This window comes from Pelophylax lessonae, assembly GCF_965119305.1.
Source record: "Pelophylax lessonae genome assembly, chromosome: 1".
NCBI classification, from domain to species: Eukaryota; Metazoa; Chordata; class Amphibia; order Anura; family Ranidae; genus Pelophylax; species Pelophylax lessonae.
The window spans coordinates 809351432-809373469 of NC_138768.1; the positions used below are offsets into that span (position 1 = coordinate 809351432).

The 22038-nt window shown below is 48.2% G+C and overlaps 1 protein-coding gene across 1 annotated transcript in view; it reads left to right on the plus strand.

The window, feature by feature from the left end:
- The window catches only part of POLN (DNA polymerase nu), a 560717-nt gene that overhangs the window by 32659 nt on the left and 506020 nt on the right, over positions 1 to 22038 (plus strand). Inside the window, exon 2 of the mRNA XM_082249983.1 lies at positions 6960 to 7114. Coding sequence (XP_082106109.1) covers positions 6960 to 7114 — 155 coding nt within the window. The remainder of the gene's footprint in view (positions 1 to 6959; positions 7115 to 22038) is intronic.

A 22038-nucleotide genomic window follows, 5' to 3' on the forward strand; every position in this document is an offset into this window, starting at 1 on the left:
CAACTGGCTTAAGGACTTTCCTGGGGAGGACACCCTACCCTATATGGTCAGTGGTCTTCGCACTACCCTCGGTCTCACCCCCAATGCGGTCTGGAAAGAGACACAGTTGAAAATTTTCCACCGAGCCCATATCCCATTCCTCTCTGACAAGACGATTCCTGACGCTCATAGATGTCCGCTGTGTTCAGCTGAGAAGCCCTCTCTTTGCCATACATTTTGGTGCTGTCCATCCATCTCTCTGTTTTGGGATCAAGTCTTGACGCTTATCAAGGATGTGACACGCCTCCTGGTACCCAAAGACCCTCTACTGCTCTTGTTTGGATATTGGGACAAACGCCTACAAAAAGGGTCGGGCCCCTCGGCCTCTACAGTTCGGTTGTGGATTCTGACCTGCCTTCTTGTAGCCAGACGATCAATCCTTGCTCATTGGATTTCCACAACACCTCCCTCAGTTTCCCGGGTTAGATCAGAGCTTTCCACACTTCTATCTATTGATCGCCTCAATACGGACTTTACAGCCCCCTCTTCACGAAAGGCCTTTCAACAGAAATGGGACCCTTACCTCCTCTTCACCTCACAATCACCAGACCATCTACTGGCTGCTAAACATTTATTTTTCAAGATTCATTCAAGAACACTTCATGCTGACCCACTCCATTTCTCCGGTTATAGACCTCTGACACGGTATCTCCTCCCACCCCTCCTGCCCTACCCTTCCCCAGTTCGGTTTACCCACTACCAGACTGATTATTATTGTTTTATGACTATCTGTACTTACCCTGCATTTATTACTGGTTTGTTATACTGTAAAATTTTAAATAAAAAAAAAAAAAAAACATCAGTTTTCACCCGCTTCCGTCAATGTCCGTTTTTTTGAACGGATGAATGCCCTATTTTTCGTCCGTCAAAAAAACGGATCGTACGAAAAACGGATGAAAAACGGATGAAAAACGGATGACAACGGATGAAAAACGGATGACAACGGATGAAAACTGATGACAACGGATGAAAAACGGATAAAAAACGGATGACAACTGACGAAAAAAGGATGAAAAACGCATATGAACTGAGATGAAAACGGACGTTGACTGAAGACAAAAAAACGTGACTGAACTGATGAACTGAACGGACCATATGTGTGAAAGGGGCCTAAGGCGGATCTGAACGGATGCCCCATGCATCTCTATGGAGCAGCGGATGTATTTTCCATCCATCCAGCGGATCGGATTGGATGGGTTTAGATGAGAACGGACAGGCGATTCCCCCATAGGGAACAGCGGGGATCTGACAGCTCAGTCTCCGCACACAGAGCGGAGACGGAGCTGTTATCCGCCTGCTCGGCGGGGATCGGCAGACTGATCCCCCGCTGAGCAGAACGGCTCCGTCGACGGAACGAAGTTGTGTGAAAGGGGCCTAAGACCACATGCACCCTGGATGTTATCAAAACGTCAGTAGAAAGCTATAAGGGTATGTGTAGTTCCGCGCTTAGGATGGGGGGTATATATGTACAAATGAACACCGCACCTAGCTGCTGCCCACTTCAAAAATGCGACCCTAGAAGGGGAGCACTTGAAGAAATATAAAGGAGGAAGGAAGTGATTGGCGCTGCCTGGTGGGGTGTTATGGGAATGTATACGTAGGGTACTATGCTTCTAGTAGGATATCGTATAGAAGCCTGTGTAATAATTTAATATTGGAATCTGTGTATAATCAACTAAAATCTGATAAATGACAGACCTGTATAAAACCAGAGCGGGTCTATGTATAATTTCTAAAAATGAAATAAAACCCTATATACATAGCATCAATAAATAAATTTCATACGTACAAAATGTGCAAAGAGAGGTGCAAAAAGTGAATACAAAAGGTGAAGTGCTAGAAAAAAATTGATCCAATGTGATCCAGTAATAAGTATGTGACCATAAAATGACAATAGGTAAGTATACTATAAAAATAAATATAAGTAAGGTAATTAATAACGTATATATGACCCTAAAGTGACAATTGATAAGTATGCTCTTAAAAGTGCCAATAAATATAAGTGGAAAAAATGAATAAATAAATAATTCCCAATAAATAAATAAGTGCAAAAAGTGCAAGGGTGAACCAATTCCTTGGTGAATATATCCGTGCAAAACTAGCAGTACCAAGATGGAAAAATACAGACAAAAGGGTCCGTTAAAATAATCCAACAAATGGATCCAAGTAAATGTGCCGTCTCGGTGGTTTAAAAATCCAAAAAGAGTCCTAAATAAGTGAGGTCCATATATGGTGGTTTTGAAGTGCTCTTTTCTCTATGCCCAAAGTATGGTGGGTGGGCAGAAGGAAAAAGTGTTCCCCTGAGCCTGGGGTCCTGCGCTTACCAGATTCCCTTACCCCTACAGGGGTAAACAGCGGGTCGATTATTAGGGGATCGCTCCCACACACTGGCAATCAGGATCTCCCACGGCCTTGGTATCGCTCCGTAGTAGTAATGAAGATGTCAGCTCAATAGGTATAAATAGGAATCCAGTACAGTGCCCGGGTATGCAGAAGAAAAAGGGAAGGGGCCTCCAATAGTGTAAAATTGTTTCTCAGAACAGCTTTATTATATAAAAAAAGACATGTACTCACAATGTATAAAATTCAAAGGTATGCCCGTCTGGCATAGGAGCCGCAACCTCCTCTCTTGCGGTGCACGTCTGAATGTAGCGTGCGTTCCGACCGCCGGATGTGCGTCCCAAGCCTCGGGTTCAGTAGACAGAAATGACGTGGTCACACTCTCGACCGGTTTCGTCTCACTGACGTCATCTGGAGAAGCCTTCAGTAGAAAGCTGTGGCTGTGGCTGTAAAAAAAAAATATATACTCCCACAGAGCTATAAGCTTATGGCTCAAAAACGTTGAATATAGCCGCATTTGTTGGCGTTTTTCAGCGTTTTTAAGCTTTTATTAGGGTTAGAGCGTTTTAACAGCTGAAAAACGCCTCAAACCCACTAGTTCTGGGTTTTTCTTCCAGCCAGAAAACGCCCCTGCCAAAAACTGCTGATAACAGCCTATGTGTGCATGGACACATAGGATAACATGCTGGGGAGTTGACTGGCTGCAGAACAAAATGTCTGACGCCAAAAACAGCAGCTGTAAAAACATCCCGTGTGCATGAGGCCTAAAACCTGGAAGCTGATCGGTTTTTATGCAGAGCTGTACCAAACTTTGCTATCTCCAGTTTTAGTAAATCTCTCTGTATAGTGCATATTCAGTCTCTCATATGGAGAACACATTCTGTCGCATAGACACACAGTTCACTCTTTAACCTAAAACACACACAGTACACTTGCTTAAAGCATAATCACAAAAAGTACACATTCACATGTAACCCATATGCGCAGTACAGAAACACTTTTTCTTTCTTGTCTATTGAGGAACCCAGGAAGTCTTGACCTTTGGGTTAAATTGTCACCACCTTCAGGACCTTAATGTGCTAAAGCCACTCCTTTGTTGCCTTGGCTGTGTGTTTTGGGTCATTGTCATGTTAGCATACCCATCCACGACCCATTTTTAATGCCCTGGCTGTGGGAAGGAGGTTCTCACCCACGATTTGACGGTACATGGCCTGTCTATTGTCCCTTTTGATGCGGTGAAGTTGTCTTGTCCCCTTAGCAGAAAAACACCCCCCAAGCATAATGTTTCCATCTCCATGTTTGACTGTGGGGATGGTGTTCTTGGGGTCATTCCTAGGCAGCATTCCTTTTCAAAACACAGCGAGTTGAGTTGATGCCAAAGAACTACATTTTGGTCTCATCTGACCACAACACTTTCGCCCAGTTTTCCTCTGAATCAATCAGATGTTCATTAGCAAACTTCAGATGGGCCTGCACATGTGCTTTCTTGAGCAGGGGGACCTTGCGGGCGCTGCAAGATTTCATTTCTTCACGACTTAGTGTGTTACCAATTGTTTTCTTGGTGACTATGGTCCCAGCTGCCTTGAGATCATTGACAAGATTCTCCCGTATAGTTCTGGGCTGATTCCTCACTGTTCTCATGATCATTGAAACCTTGCATGGAGCCCCAGACCGAGGGAGATTGACAGTTATTTTGTGTTTCTTCTATTTGCGAATAATTGCACCGACTGTTGTCACCTCTCACCTAGCTGCTTGGCGATGGTCTTGTAGCCCATTCTAGCCTTGTGTAGGTTTACAATCGTGTCCCTGATTTCCTTGGACAGCTCTTTGGTCTTGGCCATGGTAGAGTGATTGGAATCTGATTAATTGATTGATTGCTTCTTTGGACAGGTGTCTTTTATACAAGAAACAAACAGAGATTAGGAGCACTCCCTTTAAGAGAGTGCTCCTAATGTCAGCTCATTACCTGTATAGAAGACACCTGGGAGCCAGAAATCTTGACGATTTGATAGGGGATCAAATGCTTATTTCACTCATTACTATGCAAATCAATTTATAACTGTTTTGAAATGCATTTTTCTGGATATTTTTGTTTTTCTGTCTTTCAAAGTTAAAATAAACCTACCATTCAAATTATAGACTGATCATTTCTCTGTCAGTGGGCAAACATACAAAATCAGCAGGGGATCAAATACTTTCTTTTTTGTTCATTGACGGACACAGCTCCATATCTTCTTTGACCCTTGGTTTATGTTGCTCTCTATAGGAGTAGGAATAGGCGGAAACAAATTTGACTACGCCCCTAGGGCAGTCCTAGGGGGGTATACTCCCACTTCCTGATATAGGACTTCAGTTTTTTTCTGCCTAGTCAGTAGTAAGGACCTGGTTCCTTGCTGGGATCTCTGGTCTTGGCATTTTTTCCTTTTTAAATTTAATTTTTTTCTTCTTTTATTACTATTCTGTTCATGTGAGAACTACAATCAATTTGGTTTCTGTGAGGCTACAATCAACTGCCGGACTGGGCGATGCACTGGATATCCTAGATCCTTACGGTCTTCCTAGGCTGGCCAGTGAGCGCGACCCAACTTTAGCTCCGTGCTATGTTGGACACGACATAGCCCCACTGGACGGAGGCTGTCCAGCGAGTGAAACCCCTCACGGGGACGCATAGCCTTGGTCACAACACTGGTCACTGGTACCTCTGGCCTGCAGCACCCCTAGTCCAAGATGGTGCGGTGGATTGCCCAGAGTGGTGCCTGCTCGGTTCCTAGGTGTGGTGAGTAGTATCCCCCCCTTTCCTCTGGGGAAATGTTGGGAAGGACGCGGGCCCTTTCCTCTTGTTGTTGGCCCCCTATGTGCCTTTCCTTCCAACTTGGTGTTTCCTCCCCTCACAAAGGAGGTTTCCCTGTACATATCACTCTCACCTACCCCCGTTAGTCCCCCCTCCCCGGGATGGCCAGACTACATTCAAGTATAGGGTCATGTGGTGTTGGGCTGGAGGGGGAAGGAGCACGCCACCAGTGGCTCACAAAGTTTTTGTGGTATCATCAGGTTTGGAGGGGGTACATTTTTTGGTGTGAGTCTTGGGGGTTTTCTCCCCATTCCTTTTCAGCATCCCGCCTACTAGAGTTTCTACAACAGGGTGTAGATCAGCGCTTGGCTCTAGGCACTATCAAGGGCCAGATTTCAGCGTTGGCAATTTTTTTCCAACGGCCGTTGGCTGCAATTTCCTTGGTTCACACTTTCGTCCAGGGGGTTTCCTCTGCTCACTCTGTCACAGAAGGTGGCCTTCTTGGTGGCTATTACTTCTGCATGCATGGTGTCGGAGCTGGCTGCATTGTCCTTTCGGTCTCCTTATCTGGTGGTTCACAGGGACAAAGTGGTGTTACGTCCCCGTCAGTTGTTCCTTCCTAAGGTAGTCTCGGGTTTCCAATAAAAATTAAGACATTGTGTTGCTTTCCTTGTGCTCTAAGCCGAAACATTATATAGAAACTGCCTTACATTCCCTGGATGTGGTTCGGGCAATAAAGAGTGTTCCTGGAGGCGACTGAGTCGATTAGAAAATCGGATTCTTTGTCCCTACGGATGGATCTCGTAAGGGGCAAGGCCGCATCTGCTGCGGCCATTTCCAGATGGTTTAGGCAGACAGTGGTGCAGGCCTATTCCATCAGGGGTTAGGTTCCTCCTTTCCCTGACAAGGCGCATTCTACAAGAGCGCTTAGTGCCTCCTGGGCCTTCCGTCATCAGGTATCAGTGGTCCAGGTGTGCAAGGCGGCCACGTGGTCGTTTGTGCACACATTCACAAAGTTTTACAAGGTGGATGTACTTGCATCTGCGGATGCTGCATTCAGCCGCAAAGTTTTGCAGACTGCCATTGCAGAGACTCTTGAGAGTGTATTTTTTCCTGGTTGGTGAGCTCCAGTTGTTCCTGGTTGAGCTCCTAGTTTACCTAGTTGGCTATGTTTAGCCTTTTTGGGAATTATATCTACTGCTGTGTTTTCCCACCCCTCATATTGACACTGCTTTGGGAAGTCCAAAGGGTCAAAGAAGATTTGGAGCTGTGTCCATCAACGGACAAAAGAGAAAGCTGGATTTTTGTTTTACTGTAAAATCTTTTCCTCTGATGTTCATTGACGAACACAGCACCCACCCCTCTGTTGAATTGGGTTACAGTATTTATTCATCTGACACTGCTTGTTACAAACTGAAGTCCTTTAGAAGAAAGTGGGAGTATACCCCCTAGGACTGCCCTAGGGGCATAGTCAAATTTGTTTCTGCCTAGTCCTACTCCTATGGAGAGCAGCATAACCCAAGGGTCAAAGAAGATATGGAGCTGTGTCTGTCAATGAACATCAGCCAAAAGGATTTTACGTTAAGACAAAAATCCAGTTTTCCCTCAATGTAGTATTGAGCTTGGTTTGCTTATCCAGATATCCAGACCAACGGTTTCTTTACTCTGTACTGTGCTGCTTTTATATTTCTAATAAAGCAATCCTGTTAGGGGGGAAAAAAAAAAAAGTATATTATCAATATTCATTAAACATCACATTTTACTGCAATATGTTTAACATTACTCATAGGATCCAACTGCATTATTGAGTGGAATTTTTATGTTACTCAAAAAGGGGAATCCAAAAGATGCAGCAAGCAGTGACATAACGGATACCTGCTTATATCTGACTGTAGGAGATGAGGCCTCATGGAGAACAGATCAATCTCAAAATGATTTCATAAGGTAAATCTGTATTATTATTATTATTACTCTAATATAAAAAAATACAACAGCCTTTTTCTTTTTTTTTAACATTCTATGGGTCTGTTTTGTGTGAATATTTTTTAATAGATGTTGCTTTGACTGTAAATATAAAAACACACACTTTTCTGATGCCACATGTTTTCAAACTGTGTAATAATGGATGCAACAGTAATCCCTATTCAAACCTCTACTACTAAATAGCTCAAACTCTTAGACTTATAGACTTAAGGAAATAAACACAAGCATGACCTATGTTGGCTGTAAACAATCAGATTGACTGTCCATTGTGTTTTTAGAGATGCTGGTAAATATTGGAAGACAGTGCCTATTCCTTAGTGGCTCCTGTGTGAGTAGATTCCAATTCTAACCAGGCAAACAAAACCCTGGAAAAATCCACACTCACTGGAATCAAAACCAATTTCAGGGGCTAGAGTTAAAGTATTTGCTACCCCAAAACTTCATATTCCTGATATTCGCCTGCTGTACCATGCACTTGTATGAGAAAGTACCCTGTTCTGTTACTGGTGTTCTTGTCAGTTCCTCTCCTTTCCTATTAAAAACTAACCACACTAAGCAGTAGAACACACCATGGTCAGTATGCTGGGAACTCAGCCTGTTCTCCTCCAATGATCAAACTTGTCCTGAAACGCTTCTGCTGTACAACCATTTACTGGGAAGCTCAGTGTGCTACTGCTTCTCCTCCTCCTCCTTTCCCCCAGCTCTTATGCAGCTGAAAGCAGAAAGAATGTGATCACTTAAATTATTTTTTCCTTTTTTTATATATATTTTTTTTTTTTTATGGCTATATTAATATGTTTTCTTTTCATTTCTATTTTAAACTGAATAGGTTGTTTTACAAGGTGACGTTTAAAATCACTTTAAGGTCCAACCATCAACAGTTAAAGTAGAACAATAGGCAAAACCTTTCTTTTTTTCATTTTGGATAGAGTAAAGTAGGGATATAATCCCTGTCAGTTTTTCTATTTCTCTTACGTCCTCTGACAGTCGCCGCCCACTCATACAGTCTTCACTACTGGGTATTGGTCTTATCCACAGGAGTAAGCTAGGCAGAAGATTTTGTTAGAAACATTCACAAAAACTTTGCATAGACACGCCTATAGGGGGCTGTCCCTCTGGTCCAATACCCCCCTGCTAGCAGCATTCCCAATTAAGTTTGTCTTTTGCCTAGTTAGGAGTAGTCAGGCTTCCCTTGGCTGGGGCTGCAGTCTCAGCCTTTTCTTCTTAATTTTTTATTTCTGCAAGTGATTTTTCTTTACACTTATAGCTTTTTATCTGTTCCTGCGCTTAGTTAGTCAGACTTCGGAAGACTACATCGTTTGCGGAGCTGGGAATCGCACTGGTTGTCCTAGAGCCTTACGGAACCCCAGCCTGCCATCGAGCGTTAGCAGGCTATGTGTACACCCAGGCCTCGCAAACAACCTGTCCCTGTCCTCAGGGACAAAGCCTGCGGAGTGGCTACTTCGCTAGGATGTCTCAACTGCGGTCACCACGTGTTGCTAGCATCCTGTTCGGCTGACGGCACCCCCACCCAGAGTGGGAGGCTTCCTGTCACAGAGCGGCACCCATGTTTTTGCTGGATCGGTGAGTACCATGCTACCTGTTAGGAACCTGTCAGGAAGGCTCTGGCAGAGGATGAGTTAAGACTCACAGGCTATTCCGGCTCCACCCCTCTCATCAAGAAAGAGCACTATTTAAGCTGGATCAGCACACAGGTTCAGTGCTGTCTTGTCTTCAGCTCCTGCCATTGTTCCTGAACCTGTGACCCGTTTGCTGCTGATTTCCTGTTGACCTTTTGGCTTGTTCCTGACTCCGCTCGTCTGCTGCCCGTCCTGAGCCCGGCTTGTCTGACCATTCTCTCGGATCTCCCTTGTCTGTTTACCCGCCTTTGGACCTTGATCGGTTCTCCCTTGGTGGGGCGACCCTGAGGACCGCGACCTGGTATCCACACGCAGCGAAGTCCATCCTCACCACTAGAGGCCCTGGCGAAAACCGTTGGATACTTAGACTCCGCACCTCAGGCTAGCCTGTGTCACTTACCTTGGGGGTTCCGTCCAAGCTCTGCCCTCTAGCGGACATCGGGGCCTATCTCTGTCGTCAGGTTACCACCAGCACCCTAACAGTACAAGACAGCCATGTCGGAACCTGCAACAGAGGCTTCACCGTTAGAGGAGATCTGCCAACACCTAGTAGCCCTGTCTCAAGCCGTGAGGACGCTTCAGGATGGCTATACACAGTTAGAGGGACGATTGCGCTCTGTAACCCTGCCGGCAGATTCCACTGCGCCATCTGCTCCCTCCTCCGCTGCCGCAGCCGCAACACCGGCCTCCAGCCCCACAGTAGTGATGCTGCCACCGGAACCTCGGGTCCCTACCCCTGAAAAATATTCCGGAGATCGGGTAAATTCCGAGCGTTTCGCAATGCCTGCCAGCTATACTTCTCCTTGCAACCCCGGACCTTCTCCCTGGAGGCCACCAAGGTGGGGTTTGTTATTTCATTGCTACTATGCGGACCCCAGTCCTGGGCCCATCGGCTTCTTGAAGAGGGTAGCCCCCATTTGAACTCTCTATTGTCATTTTTTGAGGCTATGGCCCAACTCTATGATGATCCACAGCGATCTTCCACTGCAGAAGCTGCGCTACACGTTCTCCAGCAGGGGCGCAGACCCGTAGAAGACTATGTCACGGACTTCCGTCGCCTGAGTTCCGACACTTCCTGGAACGAGGCTGCACTCCGGTACCAGTTCCGTCTAGGCTTGTCCGAAGCACTGAAGGACGAATTGGCCCGGGTGGGCATCCCCGACGCACTAGAGGATTTGATCTCCCAGGCCATTCAAATCGACCGTCGGCGATGCTGGGCCGACGCCGGGCGGAACGATCAACGCAGCAGTTTCGGCCAGCCTGGATGTTGCCACGAGTAGCACCCCCTGTACACTTCCCTTCCGCTGGGGCAGCCTCTCCCAGCCCTGCTCCCGCCGGAGCCATGCCTGATGCTCCTGAACCCACGCAACTTGGGGTCATGCGGCCTGTCTTGTCTGCGGAGGAGATACCTCGCCGCCAGCTGGGTAATCTATGCCTGTATTGCGGAGAAGCTGGCCATTATGTGCGCTCCTGCCCAGCGAAACACCATAAGTCTTTGCCAGTCTCGCCCTCCAGTTGTGTGGCATCAGTTACCTCTACCTCCCACTTAGCCTTTCCTGTGTCTTTGCAGCTCCCAGAAGGACCCGTCCAGGTTACAACAATCATTGACTCGGGAGCCTGCAGTTGTTTCATTGACCGTTCCTTTGCGGGGAAGCAAGGCATACCTCTCCAGACCAAGACCCAGGACCTCACTATCTTCCTGGCCGATGGCTCCCACATCAAGTCTGGACCCGTGACCCAAGAAACCCTTCCTCTTCCAATGGTCTCTCCATCTGGCCATAAGGAATTGATATGTTTGGATGTCATCACATCTCCCTTATTTCCCATTATCCTGGGATTGCCATGGTTGCAGGCACACATCCCGCAAATCAACTGGATCACAGGAGCCGTCCAGTTACCGTCTCCTTACTGCATGAACTCCTGTCTACCCGCTCCATCCAAGTCCCCCCAAACTCTGTTCTGTCTCGAATCTGAGCCTGATTTACGTTCTGTTGTACCCAAGGCATATCACGACTTCCTGGATGTTTTCAGTAAGCGGGGAGCTGAGACCTTACCTCCTCACCGTTCATATGATTGCCCTATCGACTTGCTCCCGGGAGCCGAGATCCCATTTGGCCGAATTTACCCACTATCTGAACGTGAGCTGGACGTTTTAAAGGACTATGTGGACGAAAGTCTGAAGAAGGGGTTTATCCGTCCTTCCACCTCTCCGGCAGGGGCAGGTGTCTTTTTTGTAGAAACGAAGGATCACTCCCTTCGACCTTGTATCGATTACAGAGACTTGAATAAAGTTACCATTAAGAACCGCTACCCTCTCCCTCTGGTTCCCGAGCTCTTTCAGCGGCTCAGATCTGCTGTTCTGTTCACTAAGTTGGATCACCGCGGGGCCTACAACTTAGTCCGTATTCGAGAAGGCGATGAGTGGAAGACAGCTTTTCGTACCAGGTTCGGGCATTTCGAATATCTTGTGATGCCTTTTGGCCTCTGCAACGCCCCAGCTACGTTCCAACACTTTGTGAACGATATTTTCCGGGATTGGCTGGATATCTTTGTCATAGTTTACCTAGATGACATCCTAATCTTCTCTACATCCCTGGAGCAACATCGCGAGCATGTTCGAAATGTCCTCGGCCGCCTCCGTCAGCATGGTCTCTATGTTAAGGCCAAGAAGTGTGAATTCGAGCGGAGCAGCATCCCGTTTCTGGGGTTAATAATTTCTACAGAGGGTATAGATATGGATCCCCAGAAAGTCTCTGCCATCCTGGATTGGCCACCTCCATCTGACAAAAAGGGAGTGCAGCGATTCGTTGGCTTCGCCAACTTCTATAGAAAGTTCATTAAGGGTTTCTCTCATATCATCACTCCCATTACTCAGATCACCAAGAAGAGTGTTCGCTTTCAATGGACCCCCTAAGCCCAGTCTGCCTTCTTGGTCCTTAAGAAGCTCTTCACGTCAGCCCCTGTGTTGAGTCACCCGGATCCCACCTTACCCTACCTCCTCGAGGTTGACGCTTCTGAAGTTGCTGTCGGGGCAGTCCTCTCCCAAAGACAGGGAACCAAGGACTTGATACACCCAATAGCCTTCTTTTCCCGGAAACTCTCCTCTGCAGAGAGGAATTATGATGTTGGGGACCGGGAACTTCTGGCGATCAAAGCCGCACTTGAAGAGTGGCGGTATTTGCTTGAGGGGGCTGTACATCCTATTCTTATTTTTACGGATCACAAAAACCTTGAGTATCTGAGATCTGCAAAACGTTTGAGACCCCGTCAGGCACGGTGGGCACTTTTTTTTTCAAGGTTTTCATTTCATATCACCTATCGGCCTGGGTCTAAAAATGTTAAACCGGATGCCCTGTCCCGGATGTTTGATAGCCCGCAGGAAACTTCAGTACCTGACACCATCCTATCCGAAAAGAACTTCCTACTTTTATTCACAAATCTGAAAGTCCGTCTTGAGCAAGCCTCTGCCCACATTCCTGGTCCACCCGGAATTCCCCTGGTGCACAAGAATGGCTTGTTATGGGTTAAAGACAAGATCTTCGTCCCGGAAGAGGTCAGAACAGCAATTCTGGCTGCCTGTCATGATCACCCTCTGACCGGTCATTTTGGCGTCCATAGAACCCTTGACCTCCTGAAGCGTTCTTTTTGGTGGCCTGACATGGAAGAGAGCTGCAGGAGTTATGTACTCTCCTGTACCACCTGTTCCCGGTGTAAAACCGCCAGAAGTAAGGCATGGGGCCTTCTCAGATCTCTTCCCATCCCTGATCGGCCCTGGCAAACAATTGCCATGGATTTCATCGTGGAACTTCCACGTTCTGCGGGGTGCTCTGCCATTTTTGTGGTGGTAGATCGACTCTCTAAAATGGCCCATTTTTTGCCCCTCAAGGGTACTCCCTCTGCAAGGGAAACTGCAGAGATCTTCATTAGGGAGATCATAAGACTCCATGGGATTCCCAGGAACATCATCTCTGACAGAGGGGTACAATTTACGTCCCGCTTCTGGAAGGCTTTATGTAAACTGTTAAAGATCGAGTTGTCTATGTCCTCAGCCTACCACCCACTGACCAACGGACAAACTGAGAGGACAAACCAAACCCTGGAGCAGTACCTGCGGTGCTTTACCACCTTTGTCCATGACGACTGGGTAGCCCTGTTACCATTTGCAGAATTCTCCTACAACAATTCCAAGCACTCTGATACTGGCCAATCTCCCTTCTTCGCTAATTACGGATTTCAACCCTCCTTCTTACCAGATATTCCATGTGAATCCGGAGTTCCTGCAGTCCAAGACACCGTCAACTTCTTTTCCCGGAATAATAACCTTCTGCGGGAGACCTTAGCCAAGGCCCAAACTGCGTCCAAAAGGATCTTCGACAAGAGAAAGAAGGGAGAGTTGATTCTTCAACTTGACCATCGGGTCTGGCTTTCCACGGCTAATCTCCGCCTAGCCTGTCCATCCAAGAAACTGGCTCCCAGATTTATTGGTCCATTTCCAGTTAAAAGGAAACTCAATGATGTGTCCTATGAACTATCCCTACCCGATACCCTTCGGATTCATCCCATATTTCATGCTTCCTTACTGAAGCCAGTGATCCCCGATAACTTCCCTGGTAGAAGTTCAGGTACCCCAGAACCTGTGATCGTGGATGGAGATGTGGAGTAGGAGGTTGAGGCTGTGGTGGACTGTCGAAAGAGAGGCAACCAGCTACAGTTTCTCATCAAATGGAAGGGTTATGGTCCGGAAGAGAACTCCTGGGAGCCTGAAAGGAACGTCCATGCTGCGGACCTAATCCAAGCATTTTTTCGTGCTCATCCACAAAAAAGGAGCTTGTTGGGCACCCGGAGGTTGCCCTTAAGGGGGGGGGGGGCAATGTTAGGAACCTGTCAGGAAGGCTCTGGCAGAGGATGAGTTAAGACTCACAGGCTATTCCGGCTCCACCCCTCTCATCAAGAAAGAGCACTATTTAAGCTGGATCAGCACACAGGTTCAGTGCTGTCTTGTCTTCAGCTCCTGCCATTGTTCCTGAACCTGTGACCTGTTTGCTGCTGATTTCCTGTTGACCTTTTGGCTTGTTCCTGACTCCGCCCGTCTGCTGCCTTTCCTGAGCCCGGCTTGTCTGACCATTCTCTCGGATCTCCCTTGTCTGTTTACCTGCCTTCGGACCTTGATCGGTTCTCCCTTGGTGGGGAGACCCTGAGGACCGCGACCTGGTATCCACACGCAGCAAAGTCCATCCTCACCACTAGAGGCCCTGGCGAAAACCGGTGGATACTTAGACTCCGCACCTCAGGCTAGCCTGTGTCACTTACCTTGGGGGTTCCGTCCAAGCTCTGCCCTCTAGCGGACATCGGGGCCTATCTCTGTCGCCAGGTTACCACCAGCAACCTAACACTACCCTTCTATCTATAGCATTTTCTGTCGGGGGGTGTATGTGGGGCCTCTGTCATGGGGATGGCAGTCTATGTGGAGTCTGTGATATCTCCTTCATGTCTGTCTGTATGGTTCCCGTGTGTCCCTTCACGGTCCCTGCGGGGGCGCTATAGCGGTTCTGCCGCGGTGTGGGGGTTTGCGGGGGTCCCTGAGTCCCTAGTGATGCTTATGCAACGTTTGGGGGTACAGACATGTGTGGGGGCCGCATCGGTGTAAAAACTGCTGGGCCGCCATTTCGGGTGTGGGCAGGCTGTTTGGCCTCATTGTGAGGGCATCAGCCATTTTCTGTAATGCTTGGCACCCTTTCAGGCGCCATCTTTGGTGTGGGCAATGTGTTTTCCTCATGTGCTCGGCTGCCATTTTTTCTGAGCCTCCCCAATAGACTTACATTGGCAACCATTTTCTTGTGGCTCAGACCTATGTTCGGCCTCTAGTGGCGTGACATCATTTTCTCCTTCCAAGCACTCAGATCGAGCTGGCAGCGTGGTACTGTATAGACACACTTCTGGGGGCTTTCTCTGCTATTTTTTCGGGGTTATATCTCTGCTGGCAGTTATATCTTTTAGTGCTTAGTAGCACAGGCTATTCACTCATTGCGGTACATTGTGGTAGGAACCGCCGCTATTGCCAATTTAAAGGGCCAGCGCCATTTAATTTTTAATTGTTTCTATAGAGTCCCAGGATAGCAAACTCCCCCCAGCTCTGGTGGAGGGTTCAGGTATTCTTGAATCCTCTGCTATAGTCTCACTTACTGCTGCACTTACGACTTTAGCGTCTAAAGTGGATCTGTTGATGTCTGAGCAGGCTTCTAAGAAAAGGCCCAGGCTTTCTCAATCTTCTGATTTGGCGCTAGATATGGTTGCCACGGACAGTGTACCCCCTGAGGGGTCTCAGTCCTCTCAGTCGGAGGAGGAGGAGGTGGATGATTCTCCCTCCGGGTCGGCCAGAGAACGCGCTGCAATGTCTGCGCTCATTAGCTCTGTTAAAGACACGCTACATTTAGAAGATGAGCCCCACCCGCCGGGTAAGCGGTCTTCCTTTTGGACCCGCAGAACCCAGAAGTCAGTTCAGGGGTTTCCCTGTCCCGCTGAGTTTCACGAAACAGTGAACGAACAATGGCGCAATTTAAATCGCAATTTTGTGGTACCCAAGCGGTTTCAGTATAGTTATCCCTTTGCGTCTCCGGTGGATTCGCGCTGGACTGTGGCCCCTAATGGTGGACCACACGGTATCCAGGTTAAACAAAGCCACTCTGATGCCAGTGGATTCTCCGGTGTTTAGGGACCTGGCGGATGGAGTCTCTTACCCACCACTCCTATATGGTGGCAGGTTCCTTGATGAAACCCGTGTTCGCCTCAGTAATGGTCTCTCAGGCTGTGGTGGAGTGGACTAAGGTGCTAAGACGCACCCTTGTGGCGGATTCCGCCCCTCCTGCTACTCTGGAGATGGTGGACCAAATTATTCAAGCTGTTTTATACCTGTGTGACGCGGCCTTAGATGAGGCCCCTTTAGTCTCCCGCTTATCTGCGGTCGCAGTGACGATCCGTCGCATCGTGTGGTTAAAAAGCTGGTCAGCCGACCAGACTTCCAAGAAGACGGTGTCTGACATCCCTTATGCAGGGAATCACCTTTTTGGGGACTCACTGGACGAATTGGTTAAGGGGGTCACTGGGGGTAAAAGCACACTGCTGCCCCAGGTGTCCAGGGGCAAGTCTTTCCGCAGTAAGCAGGGCCCTTCCTTTAAACCTAACCAGGGGTCCTTTCGTGCCTTCAAGGCACAAGACAAGGGCAAATCCTTCAAGGCCTCTGGTGGCCAGAAGAACCCTTGGGCGGGCAAGCCAAAAGCCGCCCACACTGGCACGGCGGCCCAGCCCGCCTCGACCTGAAGGGGCGCCCTCACCCGTTTCCGGGGTGGGGGGACATCTGTGCTGTTTTCACGGACCTTGGCTGGCCAAGATTCAGGACAGATGTTTCAGGAACTCATTCGGTCAGGGTACAAGATCGAATTTCGCTCGCGCACAGCAGACCCATTCTTTCCCCCAAATCTTCATTTGACCCCAGATCATTTCAGAGATCGGGTGGTTCAGGATCTCCTCGCCCAGGGGGTGATCGTCCCGGTGCCACATTGGGACAGGTTTTGGGGTTTCTACTCTAATCTATTCACGGTGCCCAGAAAGGAGGGCAAGGTGCGTCCAATTCTGGACTTAAAGTTTCTGAACCGCTTCGTGCGGGTTCAAAAGTTCCGCATGGAATCCCTCCGATCGGTGGTGACCTCCGTGAGCCCGGAGGATTTCCTGGCTTCCATCGACCTCAAGGATGTGTATTTACACATCCCCATTTACGAAGGTCATCAGAGGTACCTCCGATTTGCAATCGCAGAGGAGCACTATCAGTTTGTGGCGTTGCCTTTCGGTCTCGCTTCGGCTCCAAGGGTGTTTACCAAAGTGTTGGCTCCTGTCCTAGCTCTGTTGCGGGCGCAGGGGATTGCAATTCTTGGATATCTGGACGATCTCCTGTTAAGGTCAAGTTCCAGTGCCACTCTGTTGCACGATCTGTCAACCACGGTTCTGATGCTCCAGGAGTTCGGGTGGACCATCAATTTTCAGAAGTCGACATTGTCTCCTTCTGTTCGCCTCCCTTACCAGGGGATGGTTCTGGACTCAGCCCAGGCGAATGTCTTCCTGCCAGAGGACAAACTCCGGACTCTACAGAACGAGGTCAGGTCCCTCAGAGACAACGTATCCTCATCGCTCAGGACCTGCATGCGGTCCCTGGGATTGATGGTGTCAGCCTTCGAGGCGATATCATTTGCACAGTTTCACACACGATCTCTGCAAGCGGAGATTCTGGCCATGTGGGAAAGGCATCCTCAGTCCTTGGACAGGAGGATATCTTTGAGCCACCAAGTCAGAGCGGATCTTCTGTGGTGGCTCCAGTCTCTGGCTCTGACGGAAGGGAAATCCTTCCGGCCGTTGTTATGGACTGTGATCACCACGGACGACAGCCTATCGGGCTGGGGTGGCGTTCTGGGCAATTTGTCTACCCAGGGCACTTGGTCGGAGGAGGAATCTTCTCTACCGATAAATGTCTTGGAACTGAGAGCGATCAGACTGTTTGCTCCGTTGGTCGGATCGGCTTCGGGGCCGCCCTGTGCGTGTGCAGACGGACAACGCAACTGCGGTGGCTTACATCAATCACCAAGGGGGCACCAGGAGTGCCCGGGCGACCAAGGAAGTGACCGAGATTCTTTCTTTGGCCGAGACGCAGGTCTCAACGCTTTCGGCAGTTCACATTCCAGGTGTGGAGAATTGGCAGGCCGACTATCTGAGCCGTCAGACCCTGGACCAGGGGGAATGGTCCCTACACCCGGAGGTGTTTCAGATGCTGTGTGCGCGATGGGGATCCCCGGACGTGGATCTGTTCGCGTCTCATCTACACAACAAGGTGGGAAGGTTCGTGGCAAGAACACGCGATCCTCTGGCAGACGCCTCGGACGCGCTGGTGGTGCCTTGGAATCGGTATCGCCTGATTTATGCCTTCCCCCCAATTCAGTTGTCCAGGTTCCTTCGCAGGTTGGTCTCGGAACCAAGGTTGGTGATTCTAGTGGCCCCAGACTGCCCGCGCCGGTCTTGGTACGTAGACATCATGCAACTGGTCGTCGAGCCTCCTTGTCGGCTCCCACGATCTGCTGTCTCAGGGGCCGATCTTCCATCCTGCTTTACAGTCGCTGGCTTTAACGGCGTGGCTGTTGAAAGCCAGGTCTTGAGAGATCGGGGTCTCTCGTCGGCGGTCATTCCTACCTTACTCAAGGCTAGGAAGGCCTCGTCCGGTAAGATTTTTTATGGTACCTGGAAAGTTTATTTTGCCTGGTGCGAATCGCAGGGTTTCCATCCTCGCTCCTTTTCGGTGGCGAGGGTGTTGGCCTTCCTGCAATCTGGTCTGGACCAGCGTCTTGCACTGACGACTATCAAGGGTCAGTTATCTGCGCTGGTCAGTCTTTTCCAGCGCCCCTTGGCGTCAAACTCTTTGATCCGCACCTTTTATTCAAGGGGTGCGTCATCTGGCTCCCCCTAGGAGGGCACCCTTGCCTCCTTGGGACTTCAAATTGGTTTTGTCCGTTTTGCAACGTCCTCCATTTGAGAACATTTTCCTCTGCCTGCGCTGTCACGGAAAGTCGCTTTTCTGGTGCCGATCACATCTGCTTGCAGAGTGTCGGAGTTGGCGGCCCTATCTTGCCGCTCTCCCTACCTGGTTGTTCATAGTGATAAGGTGGTCTTGCGACCTCATCAATCTTTCCTTCCAAAGGTGGTGTCTGATTTCCATCTCAATGAGGACATTGTCTTGCCTTCGCGGTGTGCGAATCCTAAGCATCCTAAGGAGTTTGCCTTGCATTCCTCGGATGTAGTCCGGGCGATCAGGGTTTACCTGTCGTCGCCTGAATCCTTCAGAAAGTCGGATTCTCTTTTTGTCCTTCCTGAGGGACCTCGGAAGGGTATGGCTGCGTCTGCGGCAACCATTTCTAAATGGATCAGACAGACGATTGTACAGGCTTATTCGCTTAGGGAACCGCCCTTCCCTGTCACGGCGCACTCTACCAGAGTGGTGAGTGCGTCTTGGGCCTTTCGCCATCAGGCGTCGGTGTCCCAGGCGTGCAAAGCGGCTACCTGGTCGTCAGTGCACACCTTTACAAACTTTTCCAAACTTGATGTTTTGGCATCGGCAGATGCCTCCTTTGGCTGCAAAGTTCTGAGTGCGGCAGTGCCTTAGGGCAGAAATGGCATTTTTTTAGCCTGTCCCCTCCTGTTGGGGTTTTTTCCCCTCTTTATTTTGCTTTCCTGGGTTTGTTCGCTCCTGTTGAGTTTTCCTGTTACCCAGTGTGTTACCTTTCTGGTTCAGATAAGGTTCTTTTCTCTGATTTGGGTGCTGCGTTGCCTTTGAGACGGTTACGTTTCCCACCCCTCACATCTACACTGCTTTGGGACATCCCAGTAGTGAAAACTGTATGAGTGGGCGGCGACTGTCAAAGGACGTAAGAGAAAATAGAATTTTTGTAAGAACTTACCGTAAAATTCTTTTCTCTGAATCCTCTGACAGTCGCCGCCCCCCACCCCTCTTTTGGGGATCATGGACTATCTACTGCTTGCTACCAAACTGAATTGGGAATGCTGCTAGCAGGGGGGTATTGGACCAGAGGGACAGCCCCCTATAGGTGTGTCTATGCAAAGTTTTTGTGAATGTTTCTAACAAAATCTTCTGCCTAGCTTACTCCTGTGGATAAGACCAATACCCAGTAGTGAAGACTGTATGAGTGGGCGGCGACTGTCCGAGGACTCCGAGAAAATAATTTTACGGTAAGTTCCTACAAAAATTCTATTTTTGCCATCTGTGTCTTCATTTTTGGGGAGATTTTTCTTAATTTCTTGTCCCAAAAAAAAAACAGGAATTGAGAGGAAACCCCTGCAAATTAAGGGTATCCCCAGCTCAAAAGAACTAGTGTCCCCATTGGAAGACTTTTTTCCCTCTATTACTTATCTGGGGACAACCCAACCTTAGGGATTTTCTTTTACTTTCAATGATAATGGTAAACAAGACAAATAGAGAGGGTGAATCTCCCTAATGAGGACCCTCATGATATGATCATGTATATATATATATTATCATATATGATAATCCCTCTCTGTTCTGTCCAAAACTAAAAAAAAAAAAAAAAAAAACATAGTTGTACTTTAGGGATGCATGTTCAAGCTGGGTTGCTTTACATAGGCAGTCAAGGGTGGTTTTGGGCTAGATAAAAATTGCCTCCACAGATAGGGGGGAAATACTATCTTTTTGGCTTTCATAATGGAAAAAAGTGGATTATAAAGTAAGAAAAAATGGTTATAATTATGTGAGATTTATGTTTTTTGTGTGACCAGATTCTTTAGATAATCAGCGAAATCTGAAACCCATTGTTACTGCTTTTCTGTAATATGAGATGATCACATTACAGAACAGAGCTGCTATTGCAAAAGAGCTGTCGTATTACAGAGGAAACTGCTGAACAGTACAAGGGACCTGCCGTTACAGAACGCTTTTTACACTACTGATGTGTTATAGGAGACTGGGAGAGACTGCAACAATGTTATAATGTACCTAAAGTGATACTAAATCCAAAACCAAAAATGTAATATATTTCAGCTTACCAATTGTTAGATGTGGTGGCTGCATTTGGGCCTTTCCCTCAACATGGGCATAACCAAACAGAGTGAATTGCGGCTATATTGGTCCACTAGCCCACTGCACCTTATGCGCATGTACTCTGCCTCCATGTCCAGGGCGAGATACGAGCAAATTCTGCGATTTTTGCATTTCAGCGACAATGAAATCTGTCGTCCTCGGGGAGACCCTGCATATGATCGGCTCCACAAAATTCGGCCCCTCATAGACCACTTCAATCAGCGGTTTGCAGCCTTGTTCAACACAAGTTGTCTGCGTTGACGAGTCCCTGATTAAATTTACTGGCCGCCTTGCTATGAAACAACAGTACCTCCCCAGCAAGCGTGCCAAGTACGGGGTCAAGCTGTATAAACTGTGTAACAGGGCCACAGGTTATACAGTTAGTTTCCGGGTCTATGAGGGAAAAGATAGCTGTGTGGAGCCCCCCAACTGCCCAGACTACATAGGGAGCAGTGGCAAGATAGTTTGGGACTTGGGGTCACCCTTATCCAGAAAGGGGTACCATTTGTACGTGGACAACTTTTACACAAGCGTGCCACTATTTAGTCCCCTGCTCGAATTACAAATTGGCGCATGTGGCACCGTGCGACCTAAACGCTGGGGCTTCCCCCAACGGCTTGTAGCATCCCGTCTTAGTCGGGGGGAGAGAGCCTGCTTGAAAACGGACAAATTGCTTGCGGTGAAGTGGAGGGATACACGGGATGTTTTATGTTCTGTCCTCCCTTCACCCAGACACGACGATCCAAATTCATACAGCAACTGGCATTATGGAGAAACCCCACGAATAAAACCTTAATATGGGAGGGGTGGACCTTAACGACCAGCTTTTGGCGCCGTATTTAGTTGCCCGTAAATCCAGACGCTGGTACAAAAAAGTGTCTGTTTATTTATTCCAATTGGCTATGCTGAACGCCTTTGTCCTATACAGGGCGTCAGGACGAACTGGATCCTTCCGGGAATTCCAGGAAGAGATCATCCTTGCCTACCTGTACCCAGGAGGCATGCCTGCCCAACTTCCCCTTCCAGATGCAGCGAGCCGGCTGCATGAGAGACATTTTCCACATGTCCTCCCGCGTACCCCTACTCAAACTTACCCCCAAAGAAGATGTCGTGTCTGTAGCAGGCGCGGATTTAGGCGTGACACCCGCTACTATTGTCCCAGATGTCCTGACCAACCTGGTCTCTGCATCAGGGAATGTTTCGAGCGCTACCATACACTAGTAGAGTATTAGTGTAGGGTACAGCACGACACAGTGTAGGGCACACAAACACAGGGTCTCGAAAGATTGACATTTTTAGAGACCCAAGCTGGAAAATCGCAGTACACAGAAAAAAAAGTGTTCCAAAAAAAAAAAATAAAAAAATACAAAAACAGTTGTCGTGTCAGTCATTTTTTATGTTCTTCTACTCTTCCTACTGTACTTTTACTGTACTTTGTTTTTCATTCTTTTGTTAACCTGTTTCTCTTGCAGGTACTCGTCGGCTGCCACATTGATTTTATATATTCTGACACAAACAGTGTTTGCGAACAGCATATATGGATACCTTTGCTAGCAGCAGTTGTGGTGATTTTCTGATTTCAGCACTGCAGTTAAAAT